Source organism: Micropterus dolomieu, linkage group LG18 (assembly GCF_021292245.1).
Source record: "Micropterus dolomieu isolate WLL.071019.BEF.003 ecotype Adirondacks linkage group LG18, ASM2129224v1, whole genome shotgun sequence".
Lineage (NCBI taxonomy): Eukaryota > Metazoa > Chordata > Actinopteri > Centrarchiformes > Centrarchidae > Micropterus > Micropterus dolomieu.
In genome coordinates, this window is record NC_060167.1 from 5521184 (window position 1) to 5534367 (window position 13184).

Here is a 13184-nt window from a genome sequence, read left to right on the forward strand (position 1 = left end):
AATGTATCTGATAGCAGTTCAATGAAAATGGAAAACCTAATGGAATAAATTGAACTCAAAGCCAACCATAGTCTGGATTGATGCTCAGTGAGCTGTTTCTTCATGTGCTTCTAACTGGACTGTCGTGAAACATATTACATCAAAGAGCACAGACACAGTCAAACTCACTTCACCCCAGAGTCAGATAAAAAAAATAAATCAGACAAACTAGAATCAATAGTTTTTGGATTGACAAAAAAACATAAAGTAGCATTTGTGACATCACACATCCATGCCTGGAATTTGTGTTGACTGCACACTATGATCCCTTCAGGTATTTGGAGACAGAAAATCCTCATTTGGTGAAAAGAATAGTCTTTCTACTGTGTTTCAATCAGGTTTGCTTTCTTTATTTGTATCTTATTACTTCACCATCAACATTTCCATTCTCTCTCCCTTCCTCTCTCTAACACACATATGCACATAGTCACACATTCACACATCACCGCTCCAGCCTGCAGGCCTAGTCGAAGTGAGGCTAGCAGCTGTCAGTGCTTTTGATTCGAGTCCGCTAATGGAGCGACAAGGGCTGCCTGACGTCTACGAGTGTGGAGTGCTGAGATCTTCCTCCCACTGCCTCACCCCACAAACTCACACACTTACACACGCACATCACCTCTAGCCTCCACAGTACCCATTTTATACAAATATCCATCTACACCAGTTGTTATCACTCTATTTCTTTTTGCTCTCTTGCTCTCTCTCCTCATTCCATCTTGTCAAGTTTCGCTCATAGCTTCAGTTCGGCTCTGGCTCTCTAATGCTCTTTTTCTTTTGTTCATTCTCATGTATTCATTTTTCTCTTTTACTTTGACTTTCTCTATTTTTATCCCTCTCCATTACTATTCATTATACTATTTTTATCACAACAGTCTTATTTTTTTACCAAAGCATATGATAAAACTGAATATGAGCTACTCTCAGTCTTTCCTTATCTCAATTTCAGTTATTTATTGGCATGCAAATTGAGAACAATAATGCCAAATGTCAAGCCATTTAAAGATAATCATAAAGATAATCACTATCTGGTATCCCTCTTGTATCTTTGTGTGCTTGTGCAAGCATCTTTGTGTGTATCTGAACCTGGAAAACATTAATTTATTAAGCTCAGTATTTTTTTTTCACTCCTACTCATACTGCCTTACTTTAACTCTCTCTAGCGCAGTCTGTGTTCTGTGTGAATTTATTTCAAAGCCGCTTTAATCCAGAAAGAGGAAAGGAAGTGCCCGTTGTTTGTAATCCATCGGTATACGGTATATTTTGGTGTCACTGGGTCGATCTGCAGCCTCCTTTGCTATCTGATCCAGCTCGCTAGATTTAAAGAACCTTAAGCCAGGCTACAGGATTTTGGGGCTAATTTGTTTGGGCCAGATTGTATTTTATTTTTAAACACATGATAATAAAATTGAACATTGAACCTGAGGTTGAACCTTGACTGTTATCCCCTTTTCATCCCTCCCGACAATCTGAGGACATATCTGGTCTGAGACCTGAGACTGGGTCTTCAGTGCACATGTGTAGGCGTAGCGTGTGTGTGGTGGCGGAAGAGGAAAACTTGCTGAAGAGACGGAGCGCCGGCTTCACTTGTGTTGTGCCGAGTTGTTAACACCTCGCGGGACATTTGGATAATTTATCACCGTTGATGAACCACACAAAGAATATTTTATCGTTTTCAAATAGCCAGCTACTTGGAATAAACCCGCGAGGAAACGCAACATGCATGTAGTTGTCGGCAGCACGGCCGGTGACAGGTGAATGACAGACGAGAGAGAGAGAGAGAGAGAGAGAGAGAGAGAGAAAAGGGTCTTCAAAAAGCCTCAGTTTAGCTGGAAATTTACAGTGTAAGTTGAATGAATAGAGACCGCAGCTCTGCAGCTTGTCAAGATTAAAGCGGAGCTACCGTGTGTAACACCCACAAACCTGGGGCCGTCACAAAAGAGACGGTGACAGTGTTGCCAAGCAATGGTAAACATTCAAGCAATTGATGCTAACATTAGTGAGCATACTACTATTGACAGATATGTGTCTATCAGTCGAAAATGGTTGAGAAGACGTGTTGACCGTGTTTCCTAAACCATTTTTTCACCCACACTCATGCTCATCTGCTTTTGCAACCCAATTTCAAAATCATTTAGGTTTAAAACTACTGTAGTCTGAGCCCAGTTTTAGTGGGCAGACAAGATTGGAGTGTGGCAGGAAACACGGGCAGAAGGGAAATAAGCATCATATGCAACAAAGCTCCCCAGCTGAATCCAAACTGTAGAGTTGATGGTGATATTGTACCTATCTTAGACCATTGGTCCATTATGAGAGCTCTCTAGTGTATCTGTTTCCTGCTCATTTGTTCTATGAATGCATATATCTCCTTTGTACTCATGCTTTATGTTTAAAAGTTGAATATGCATACCTAATTTGTCTGTTGATGATGCAAGATATCCCAGCAGATAACAAACAGTTTTGGATATGATTTGGCCCACAGGGCTCTCTCAGTTCATATCATTTCCTGAATTTGATGGGGATGTGAGAATGACATTTAGTTATTAGATATTTACTCTTTTTGTAGCAATAGCTAAGCTCCACTCTGATGGGAAAGTTTTCCACTGGGATTTCCTAGTTGGCAGTCAGAGAAACAGTGTTGCCTCACATGCTGTTTTGTCAAGAAATCAAACCCAGAAGACAAATGACAGGAAACATGAAGAATTCCATGTGAACATTTGTGTTGGTGGAGTTCCTTCTGGTTCATTCATGTGTTCTGTCTTTTCAATGGATTCTGTCTCTTTTGATTATTCTTCAAATGAGTTCCTCACTCAGTCATTCTTACCTTACTTCCACAATATATAAATAGTGTTTTCTTTTCTCACTTCGAGGCAGAAAGACGAACTGAAACGCACTATAAGACCCTGACACAGACACACACATACTTTGTGATGTGCTGAAATGCACTTGGGGTTGAACTACTATTAATTAGTTTTTTTCCCAGCAGTCAATACACTTTTGTATTGACTGTCATTCACATTGACAGCTGTCCTCCAATGTTCTGTGTGCTCGTGTGTGTGTGTGTGTGTGTGTGTGTGTGTGTGTGTGTGTGTGTCCATGTGGGCAGTCAATGACAGTGGAAACTTGCCAATAGCAACATTACGACAGGCATTGACAGTTGAACTATTTAAGTGCTTTTGTTAGTTTAGTGGCCATGGGTCAATTTGCTCAATTTGTTCCAGTCTCAGAGAGGAGATCATGTGGAGAAACACAGACCTGCTGTAAAGAGACATCACTTCAACTCCAAAATTGATTTGTATGAAGTTTAACAGACGATTTAATAACATATGGTTGAAATTTTGGACTTGCTCTGATGTGACAGTTGAGGTGGTTTTGCGGTTAAACTCTGAAACTTACTGTTTGTTTTGGACTAAAAATAGAGGAAAAAAGAACATTGACGTACAGTTGCGAGGAACAACTAAAATCTCAGTAACAAAAATCTGGTTTCTTTGCCTTTTGCAGAATAACAGTTTTATCATAACAGGTGGCTTTAGTCCTTTACAGACAAAATAAGAGCATTTTACATTCTTAATTTCCCAGAGATTTGGAAAGAGAGTAACAAAACACACTTAAATTAAACAAACAATATCCAAACTGAACTTTACAACCGTGTAATAGGGAGGAAAGGGAACGGAGTAATAATCCGAGAAAGAACTTGAGATTGAAGGTGTAAATTTTGGAGACAAGAAAACTCTGAGATTCTATGAGAATAAAATGGTAAATTCAGGGATTTAGAGATTAGCCGAGATTAATATATCCAAACTAACACACATTGAATAGAGTAAAGCTAAAATGTGTAAAACTGTCCCCTGACTGCCTCCAGATTACCTACAAGGCCCTGAGCTCCTTGGATCCCAGTGCTGATCTGACAACCCAGAGGGGAAGGGTGTTCAAACTGAGGAATGAGACCCATCACCTGTTCGTTGGTCTTTACCCAGGGACCACCTACTTCTTCACCCTCAAAGCCTCCACAAACAAGGGCTTCGGCCCGCCTGTCACCACCCGCATCACCACCAAGATAGCAGGTACAAATTCTTTGTCACATTTTGAAGTGCTAATAGTTCTTGTTCTTGAGTTGTTTGATTGTGTGTACTTTTTTGCATTAATTCACTCACACAAAAATAATTACATAAATAATAATGTTATTTGTTTCTTTGAGTTTGTCTTTTCATTTCTTATGGCGTTTGTTTGATTTGTGCTCTGAAAGCACACAAACATTGTGGCACACTTATTTCAATAATTGTAGGTTAAAGAAGGACCCATGTTTCCATCTAATTGTCAAGACAATTTTAAGCAGACCTCTGAAATGTTGCAAAAAAGAAACAAAACAGAAAATGCTAATTAAGTGCTTTTCCATCAGCTGGTTTGGAGCAAATAAACCAGGCTACGGCAAGCGTAGTTACATCAGTACATTACACAAACCAGAAACAAAACCAGTCGCACGGACCTGAGGACCATGGATCTGAGAAAAATGGAGGTCCTCGTGAATGTTCTTTGAGCGGTCAAATTGCTACCAGCCATGTCTATGCGCATTATGGGAATATCCGGCAAGATGGCAACAGCGATCAGTCGTGAGGTACATGTTTGCTACGTCAGAACTTATATGTTTCCACCTCCCATTTAGCGCATTAACTATTTTTCGACAAAGGCAAAAAACACCTCAAGCGAGGGTAAAAACGTTTTAGCTAAATTAAGGACATATTTTTGGAATTTTGCAGTTTCCATCAACCTTTTCTAATGCGATACTTCAAAATGCGCGTAAAAACAATGGAAACACGGCTATTGAAGGCTTGTCTGTGAGTGGTTTTGTCCATTTGTGTGACTGTTTCCATCTGATGTTTTCTTTTCTTTTTAACCCTCTGCTTATGTTGCTTGCATCGGTCTGTAGAAAATGTCAGTGGCACCACAAAAAAGGAAAACAATCAACTTCCTTGGCAAGAACTGTGAAATGCCCTCACATGTTATGTATTTCTTTATTCTGGAACAAGAGGACTTCTCTATTCCCATTCCAACTGTTTTGTGAAGGGTGTTCATGACTGAAAATAAAAACCTTTCACTTTGTGATTCTTTGTGTCTCTCTTTGCCCATTATCTCTGCCTCTCCTGTCTATCTGCTTTTTCCTTTCCTCTTTCAGTGTCTCGATCACTTTCTTTCATCTCACATTCGTCCTCTGTTTCTGTTCCTACCATTTCTCCCTCTTATACCTTTCTCTAATGATCCCTTCTCAAATGGCATATCTGTTTTTCCTTCACAGGATGTTGTCGCTTCTGTTTCCTTCTCATTGAGGTAGTTGTGCGAGACAGTCCCTGTACCTCAGAGCCAAAAGTAGTTCTTAAAATCCCAAGTCCATCTTTATATTAAAGGCACACTGAAATTGATGATATGATGAGCTGTGTCTGTAATGAATTGTCTGCAGTACCAATGCAGAATAGATTCAGGATGTTATCACTTCTATGGTTATGTCATTACATAATTGATCAGCATCACTTCACTTGACAATCATGTGATATGAAGCAGAGATAACTGCATAAATCTTTCTTTTTAGCCTTTATATCCAGAGTGGGTATGCTGAGCAGGCAAGCTTGCATCTTTTGAAATTCATGCAGTTACACACATTCAGTCCTGGAAATTGTTCAGTGCCACATCAAGTGACCAGTTCTGCTTTGTTTGTAACAGTACAAGTGGCTTTGGGGTTTATGGGAAATGTGAAATCTTTTTTTTTTTTTAATTATACCAAAGTGTATTTGTGATAAAAGGATTTCACATTTAACCTCCTGGGGAATGTATTTCAATCTAAGAATGGTTCCCAAAGTTTCTGTTTGTACGTAAGCAGTATTGATGCCTTCCTCTTCCCGCTGACCTACACAACACACTAGACTACAGTCTAAATGTGTCAACAGCATGTTATCAGCGTTGTCCTATCTGTCAACACATACAGTAATTTTAGCATGACCTTTCCACTGAGCCTCTATTCCTCCATCATCCTTTGAAAATCTTAACAACAAAAAAACAGGGCGCTTCCACACATTACAAAGATGTCTCCCTCCAAAGGTCACGCCATCGCCAATCTTCATTATCTCATTCAGGGACCAAAAAATGAAGAGATTTGAATTAAATAATGCAGACAGATAGATGAGATGGATGGAAGTATGAGGATGGGTTGAAATTAAATACCACATCAATCAGGAGGAAAAGAGTTGATGTTTCACTCAGATAGGCACTGATGCTGCACCTCCAACATGCATTTCCGTGAAGCCTTTCAGAATGAAGTCATCATATGATGCAATAATATCAAAACAAAATATCAGAGCAGGACGAGATTTGTTGATTTGAGTTATTTTAACGATGTACATAATGCATCAGCCTATGTTGACATTTATCAAACTCAAGAGTTTAACATGTAGATGGAAATTATTTGGAAATATGGATGGAAATATTTTATTTTATATTAACCTCAAAAGAATGTAATATGGTTTGCCTTGATAGCCTGAGAACTCACATGAGAATGTGTTCAATTCTGGAAAACATGTCCCATGTATAGTATCATTTGTCACACATAATTGTGTCCCTGCATACTACACAATTTTGAAAAGTATTTGTTGGTTTGAGGGGAAATTTGGGAAGACCTAACTAATGTTTATCATTTACAGTGTAGAACATAGAGTACGTTCAAATGTACAGTACAGTGAAACTAGTTTTTTTAGATGTCACTTTCTGCAACTTCATTACTTTTCATCTCCTTTTTGTTACCATCAGCCCCCATGATGCCAGAGTATGAGTCTGAGGCTCCACTGAATGAGACAGAGACCACCATCACCATCCTGCTAAAGCCCGCCCAATCACGTGGTGCACCTATCAGGTAATATCTTACCTTTATATATTTTTTTTCCAAGTTCCTATTTTTTTTAACTTTAACGTTCTCTTTCCATCCACTTTCCTGTCTCTCATCTTACTCAAGGGTCTCTTTTGAAGCCATTAAAGTCACTCACACATATAAATCCAATTTGTATGCAAAGGAACTCGTAGAATGGGAGCTCTTTTTTTTTGCCAGTGAAAAGCATTGTCATTAGTCACTTGCATCATGTAGCCTTTTAGCCACCGCCTTTTGGAGAGGCAACTCCAAGCAGACATGACAGGCCTTATGCCCAGGCCACACCACCTGCCTATACCTGTGGGTATAACAGACATGTATACTGGGATACATTCTTCCCACGCAGTTCATAAATCAACTCTGATACTTTTGTATTTAGTCATCTTATAAATAGGCTGCAATCAAGTTGCATTAGAATGCAGTAAACAGGCAATAAAGTTTAACATTTTGAAAGATGATACAGTCATACCCTTTTCCTAAAGTAACAGTAGTGAAGAGCAGCAGGTTGTCATCATTCATGAGTATTTATTTGTTTATAGAAAAAGAAATTAAAAAAATTATACAAATCATATAAACCCACAACATACTCAAGTGTCTTTATTCCAGTCCCCCAGTGAACTGAACTTGGTTTTGTTTTACAATGGACACAAAGCTCCTTTTCTCATTTTTTCAGCCAGTGTGTTTTTTAATTAAAAGTTAATTTTGAACATGTGATCTCATCCATTTAATTGGTGTAGGGGAGAACATTTTTCTGCGCTTGCCTTTAGGGAAATAGAGCTTCTGCAAGGGTACTTAGAGAATATATATCACTTTAGTTTGGACTTGGGGAAATGGATTTGTGAAATGTAAGCAGGGTCAATACTTTAGTGTTAATATCTGTAAATCCTATACCATATCTCACCATTTATCACCCTGGCAAATATATCTTGTTTTGCATTAGGCTTCTCTCCAATCACATCTTTATCAACCCGAGATAAGCCCCTTTGCGTGTTTGCCTATTTTGTGTGTTTTGCAAGTATCACATTTTTTAAGTGCCAACAGATGTACGTGGGGTAACAGGAAAAAGGCATCTGTTGGTTAATGTGTACGCTAATGTTTTGTGGTTTGTTGTTTTTTGTTTATTCTGAAAAGATCAGAGAATCTCGAGTTCAGGGGCTTAGACGAGAAATGTTTACCGAAATCGCTCTGCTAAGAGGAGCAGCTGCTGTGGTTGAGACACACACACACACACACACACACACACACACACACACACACACACGTACACACATACACCAGCATGTGCAGTCAGATGTTGTACATGTGCATTCACATAAATGCACACAGAGGAAGGCAGTTTTAAAGGCTAACAGTGGATATCAACATATGTTACTCACAGACCTAAACACAATTGCATATAAACGCACACACTGAAACACACACGGACGCACTTATGACCACACACACACACACACACACACACACACACACACACACACACACAAAGACAATTCCCTATTCGCCCCTTGTACTAGGCCTCTGCTTCATCCCTTGTGCAGCTTCTGAAAGCCATTAGTTTGAAATGGATATTTCACCAGAAAGGCAGGAACAGCAAAGAGAGATAGAAAGAGAGAGAGAGAGAGAGAGAGAGAGAGAGAGAGAGAGAGAGAGAGACTCATCTTTGGTCATCAGCAATTATCTTTTATGAAAGCTGCCAAACGGGAGCTGGGGATAATTGGCCACGGCCCCCTTCACAGAAACATACATTTCCCTAATTGCGTATAATTGTGAAGTGAGTTCTTGGCATGGAGGATGGAGGTAATTGCGGAGGTCCGCTGCGTTTGTCCTGACCGCTAAAGGAGCCCTCAGCCATTCATGAAGCCTCTCAGAGGGGAATGGAAAGACACACACACACACAAACACACACATGCAAGAGCCCCCCCAAACACACACACACACACACAAAAAGCAGTAGTAAGTATATAAACACACATCTATACACCTGTTAGAACACACACACACATACACAACCACATGCAGGTACATGTACACTTGCTAGATTGTGTGCACACAGACACACGGGGCTGAGAGAGACACATCTGGACATCAGGACAGTAACCTCACATCTCTCTCTCACATACACACTCACACAGATATTTTTCTTACTTTTAATTCATACTTTTCTGCCGAGTCAGCACAAGAAATGATCCGCCAGCTACTTTGTTAGAAAGTTAGGTGAAGTTTGCTTCCAAAGTATATCTACCATTTGGAAAAAAGAAGTGACCCTTGGAGCAAATTACACTTCTTTTTCAAGGATAATAGACATTTTCCTGAGGATTCTTTACAGACCTTAGCCCCTCTGCTAATGCTTTTATTGCCAAAATGGATATAAAGCACTTTGGAAATGAAAGCTTTTAAATGGCGGGTGCTTCATAGTGATAGTGAAAGTGAATAATGGGGATAAGTGTAATTGTCAGATTAAACTAATAATGTTTTAGCCAAATTAAGCTATATTTATTGTAAAAATGCACCTGTTTTAAGAACTCAAATCACAATGTAGACCTCTGTCCCCACATTAACTGATTGAAACCCTGTAGACTTGCATTAATTGACCAGATGAAATTTCAATGATGGCCACACAAGAATCTCTATAAAATTATCCCGACCCAAAAAGTAATAACAAATGACAGAAAATTAAATTAAAATTTTCTACAATATTACAATGAAGGATTGTTTAGTATGTATTGTCAGTTGTAGATCTGTAGTTGATGCTCTGTTGATGCTTGTATGTTGTTCCTCAAATGTAAAAAAGCCAAATGAGTAAATGTTTCATCCAGTCAAAGCTTTCCAAAAAATATTCACACCAGCACGGTTGATAAACGGCACACAAAAGCATTTATTTTCTTTTTTCCTGAAAATGTATTTATTTAACTTTATTTTTGTTTCCAGCTCCTACCAGCTTGTTGTGAAGGAGGAGCGCAAGTCCAAGACCCGCCGTGCCGCCTCCGAAGCCCCCGAATGTTTCTCCGCACCGGTCAGCTTCCGCAATGCCTCTATTTTGGACTCGTCCTACTACATTGCTGCTGAGTTGCCCCCATCCAGTCTCACAGTTGTACAACCTTTCACGGTGGGAGACAACAAGAGCTACGGCGGTTTCTGGAATCCTCCACTGTCACCGGCCAAGAGCTACAGCATCTACTTCCAGGCCATGAGCAGAGCCAATGGGGTGAGTCTCAAGACTCCAAAAGTACATTATAATAACAGGAAAGAAAATTGTCATGGGTACTTTGGCCAAATTATGTTTGAAATTCTATAAAAATCTGTGAAAACCTAGACAAATCAGTAAATGCATTGGGAACACCCTTGTCCAAGAGATAGTTTGAAAGCTTTTAAATGGTTAGGGTTAGTTATAACAGTTTTGTTTAAAAGTAAATCCTCTCAGCTTCACAGAGGGCCGGAAACTGCTGCTGCTGTTTCACACCTAAGTTGAGACTTTGAGTACTTTTTGCCACACCCCAATCAGTGATGGCAAAAGCATCAGTGATTGAGGTGAGCAGAAAGAGTAGCACAGGAGCAGTTTAAATTACCCTCACAAGGCCCTACTCTATTAAAGTGAATGTTATGTCACTTCTTATTAAGAAAAAAAAAGAAAAGAAGGAAACTCCCTCTGGGAATCTTCACTTCCAGAACCCATCCGTCTGTTTGCTTCGCCTTTTTGCCTGGCAATTATACCGTCTGCAAATATAACAACACCCCGCCCACCTCCCTCCTTCTCATAACTCATTCACAACTTGAACTTGGCTTTTGAATTTCCATAATACTCTGAACCCCTGTGAGGGTTGTTTTAATTTTCCACTGCCGTAACCACGGTAACTCGGTTTGGCGAGCAGGGCCGGGCAAGGTGGCTGGCGACGTGATGTAATATCCTCCTCCAGAAGGCAGATTTCCCACAATGCACTCACACGGAGAGAATACTGTGTGCGAGTGGGTGTGGGTGAGCGTGGTTGTTGCATGACTGAAGCGTGCATGTGAGCTGATGAGTATGCATTTAAAAGTGTGGGTGCTTTTGCTTGTGCTTGCCAGTTGTGTGTATGAGTGTGGTTTGTATATGTGCAGACCCTAAATCCGGTCACATAAGAATTCCTTATTTGATTGGATCTCAGTCAATCCAATCACTATGAGGTTTGTTTGGGTCATGGATTGAAGCATTGTGGGGGTGCTGGTGGGGGTTGGTGGCTAAAAGTAAATAGAAAAGCAAGTGGGCTTGCACAGCCACCATAACCCAGATGATTTGATAAGGAAGTCAGGCATAACCAATGGACAAACTCATGCATTTCTGCCAATAAATTTTTTCTGCACATGTCATCCATCCCAAAGAGAAACCGTTTCATGTAATACATATGCATCATTATTCTCAGCTATTGTAACTAAAAGATTAGTCTACTATTTTTATATTGTCTTTTTAGAGACATTAGATATTTGCTCCAATATCCTAATTTGTTGTTAGTGTGTTACATTTAAAAAAATACTGTATATTTGCAAATACAGGATTTGTCATTGGGTCAATGTAGGTTATTTAAATGAGGTTTGTTGTGAACCTTGATCTCTGTTGTCAAAGTTAAAACTTTGTATCCTCCTCCCAAAGAAGTTTTGGGGTGATAAAACAACATTATGTGCATCTGCACAATTAGCCTGACTGAAAGTGGTGAATGAAAATAAAAACGACCAACACTATCATTTCTCTGCTGAGGACAGTCTCTCTGATTCTCCTAGCTGTGTCTTTTACTGCTCACTTCACCGGGAAATCAATGGTCAGGGTCAGATCCACAACAGCTGCAGCTGGGAGACTTTCAGTCCTTCCTCAAGGACTCATCAGCAGGGTGAATGTTTGTTGACAATAGCTTGAACCCAACCGGTCTGGTTAAAGGACATCTCCTTCCACACAAAAGGACAATAAATGTCTTGCCCCAGCTTTTTCTTTTTTGTGTGTTTGGAAAGCTGCACTGGCCATGGAGAAATAAAATTGGCCAGTGAATCCACCGTGGCCAGTTGTCATTTGACTCTGAATAGACTGCTGAGCCCCATCTCTGCACAAAGAAGAATGTCAGTATTTGAATAATTTATTCTCTAAATTCAATATCTATTATATACTGTTGCAGTATGTGAAAATGATATTTTGTCAATCATGGATTTAAGTTATCTGCAGTTCTCACAAAGTCCTGTAATTTGTTTTATTTCTTTGCTGTCAGTCATTTTGTGAGAGTAGATGTCACTTTTTTCCCCCTGAGAAATGGATGTCTCATATTGGAACTCCTAATTTACATGTTAGAGGACTTGGCTGGTTTGTTGTAGTTTGATCCCATGGATGAAAGTCTGTTTCTCATTTTCAGCCTGTCTAGGATAATCCTGCTAGTTTTTTACCCCCTCTGAGCGCCACCTGTCCGTCAAAAAGAACGTCTCTCCTCCCTCTTTCTCTTTCATTTTCTGTCACTTCTTCTCTCAGACAATTAGAAGAAAATGTTCTCTCAATCCACCCACTCTCCATCTCATGGCATTGCTTACTGGTGCTGCCTCTGTCTCTCTAATAGGAAGCAATTAACTACACTCCTACTACATGTCTCACTTCCTGTTCTCATATTATCTCTAATATACATTCTTTTTTTCCTCCATTCCATTTCCCTCTTCTTCTTCACCCTCATCTTTTCCTCCTCTGCTCTTATTCAGCCTACCTCCCTCAATCTTTTTCCCTCTTCTTTCTCCAGCTCTTTTACCCTCAATCCTTCCTTCTCTTCATCCCCACATCCCATACATGCTTCTTCCAGCCTTCTTTACCTTGTTTTTCTTTCACCCTCATTCTATACAGCTACTCCTTCTCACCTTTAACAACTTTTTTCTTTCCTCACCCCTGTCTCCCTCTTTTGCCCTCCCCCTCCCCTCAACCTTTTCCTCCCCTTCCTCTTTCTCCTTAATTTTTTCCCTGTCCTCTTACCTTTATTTTCCTTTATTTTTCCTTTACAAACTTCCTACCCCTCTGATTTTTTTCTTTAACCCATCCATTGCTCTCTCGCTCTTTCTCCCTTCCTCTTTACCTCTCTTTCCCCCTCTTGTGTGACATCAGTCTGATTCCAGTCCCTCATTTCCCATCATTGTGCCAATTAGCCAACGCTTTGCACATTAAAACTCCTCACCAACGGCAATCTTGATTTCTCCCTCGATGTCATGTGATGTCACACACTCACACACACACACACACACACAT

At 39.9% G+C, this 13184-nt stretch overlaps 1 protein-coding gene across 1 annotated transcript in view; it reads left to right on the forward strand.

Moving 5' to 3' along the window:
* Positions 1-13184, forward strand: part of ptprt (protein tyrosine phosphatase receptor type T) — a 334210-nt gene that overhangs the window by 195190 nt on the left and 125836 nt on the right. Inside the window, exons 12-14 of the mRNA XM_046028632.1 lie at positions 3899-4100; positions 6832-6934; positions 9875-10151. Coding sequence (XP_045884588.1) covers positions 3899-4100; positions 6832-6934; positions 9875-10151 — 582 coding nt within the window. The remainder of the gene's footprint in view (positions 1-3898; positions 4101-6831; positions 6935-9874; positions 10152-13184) is intronic.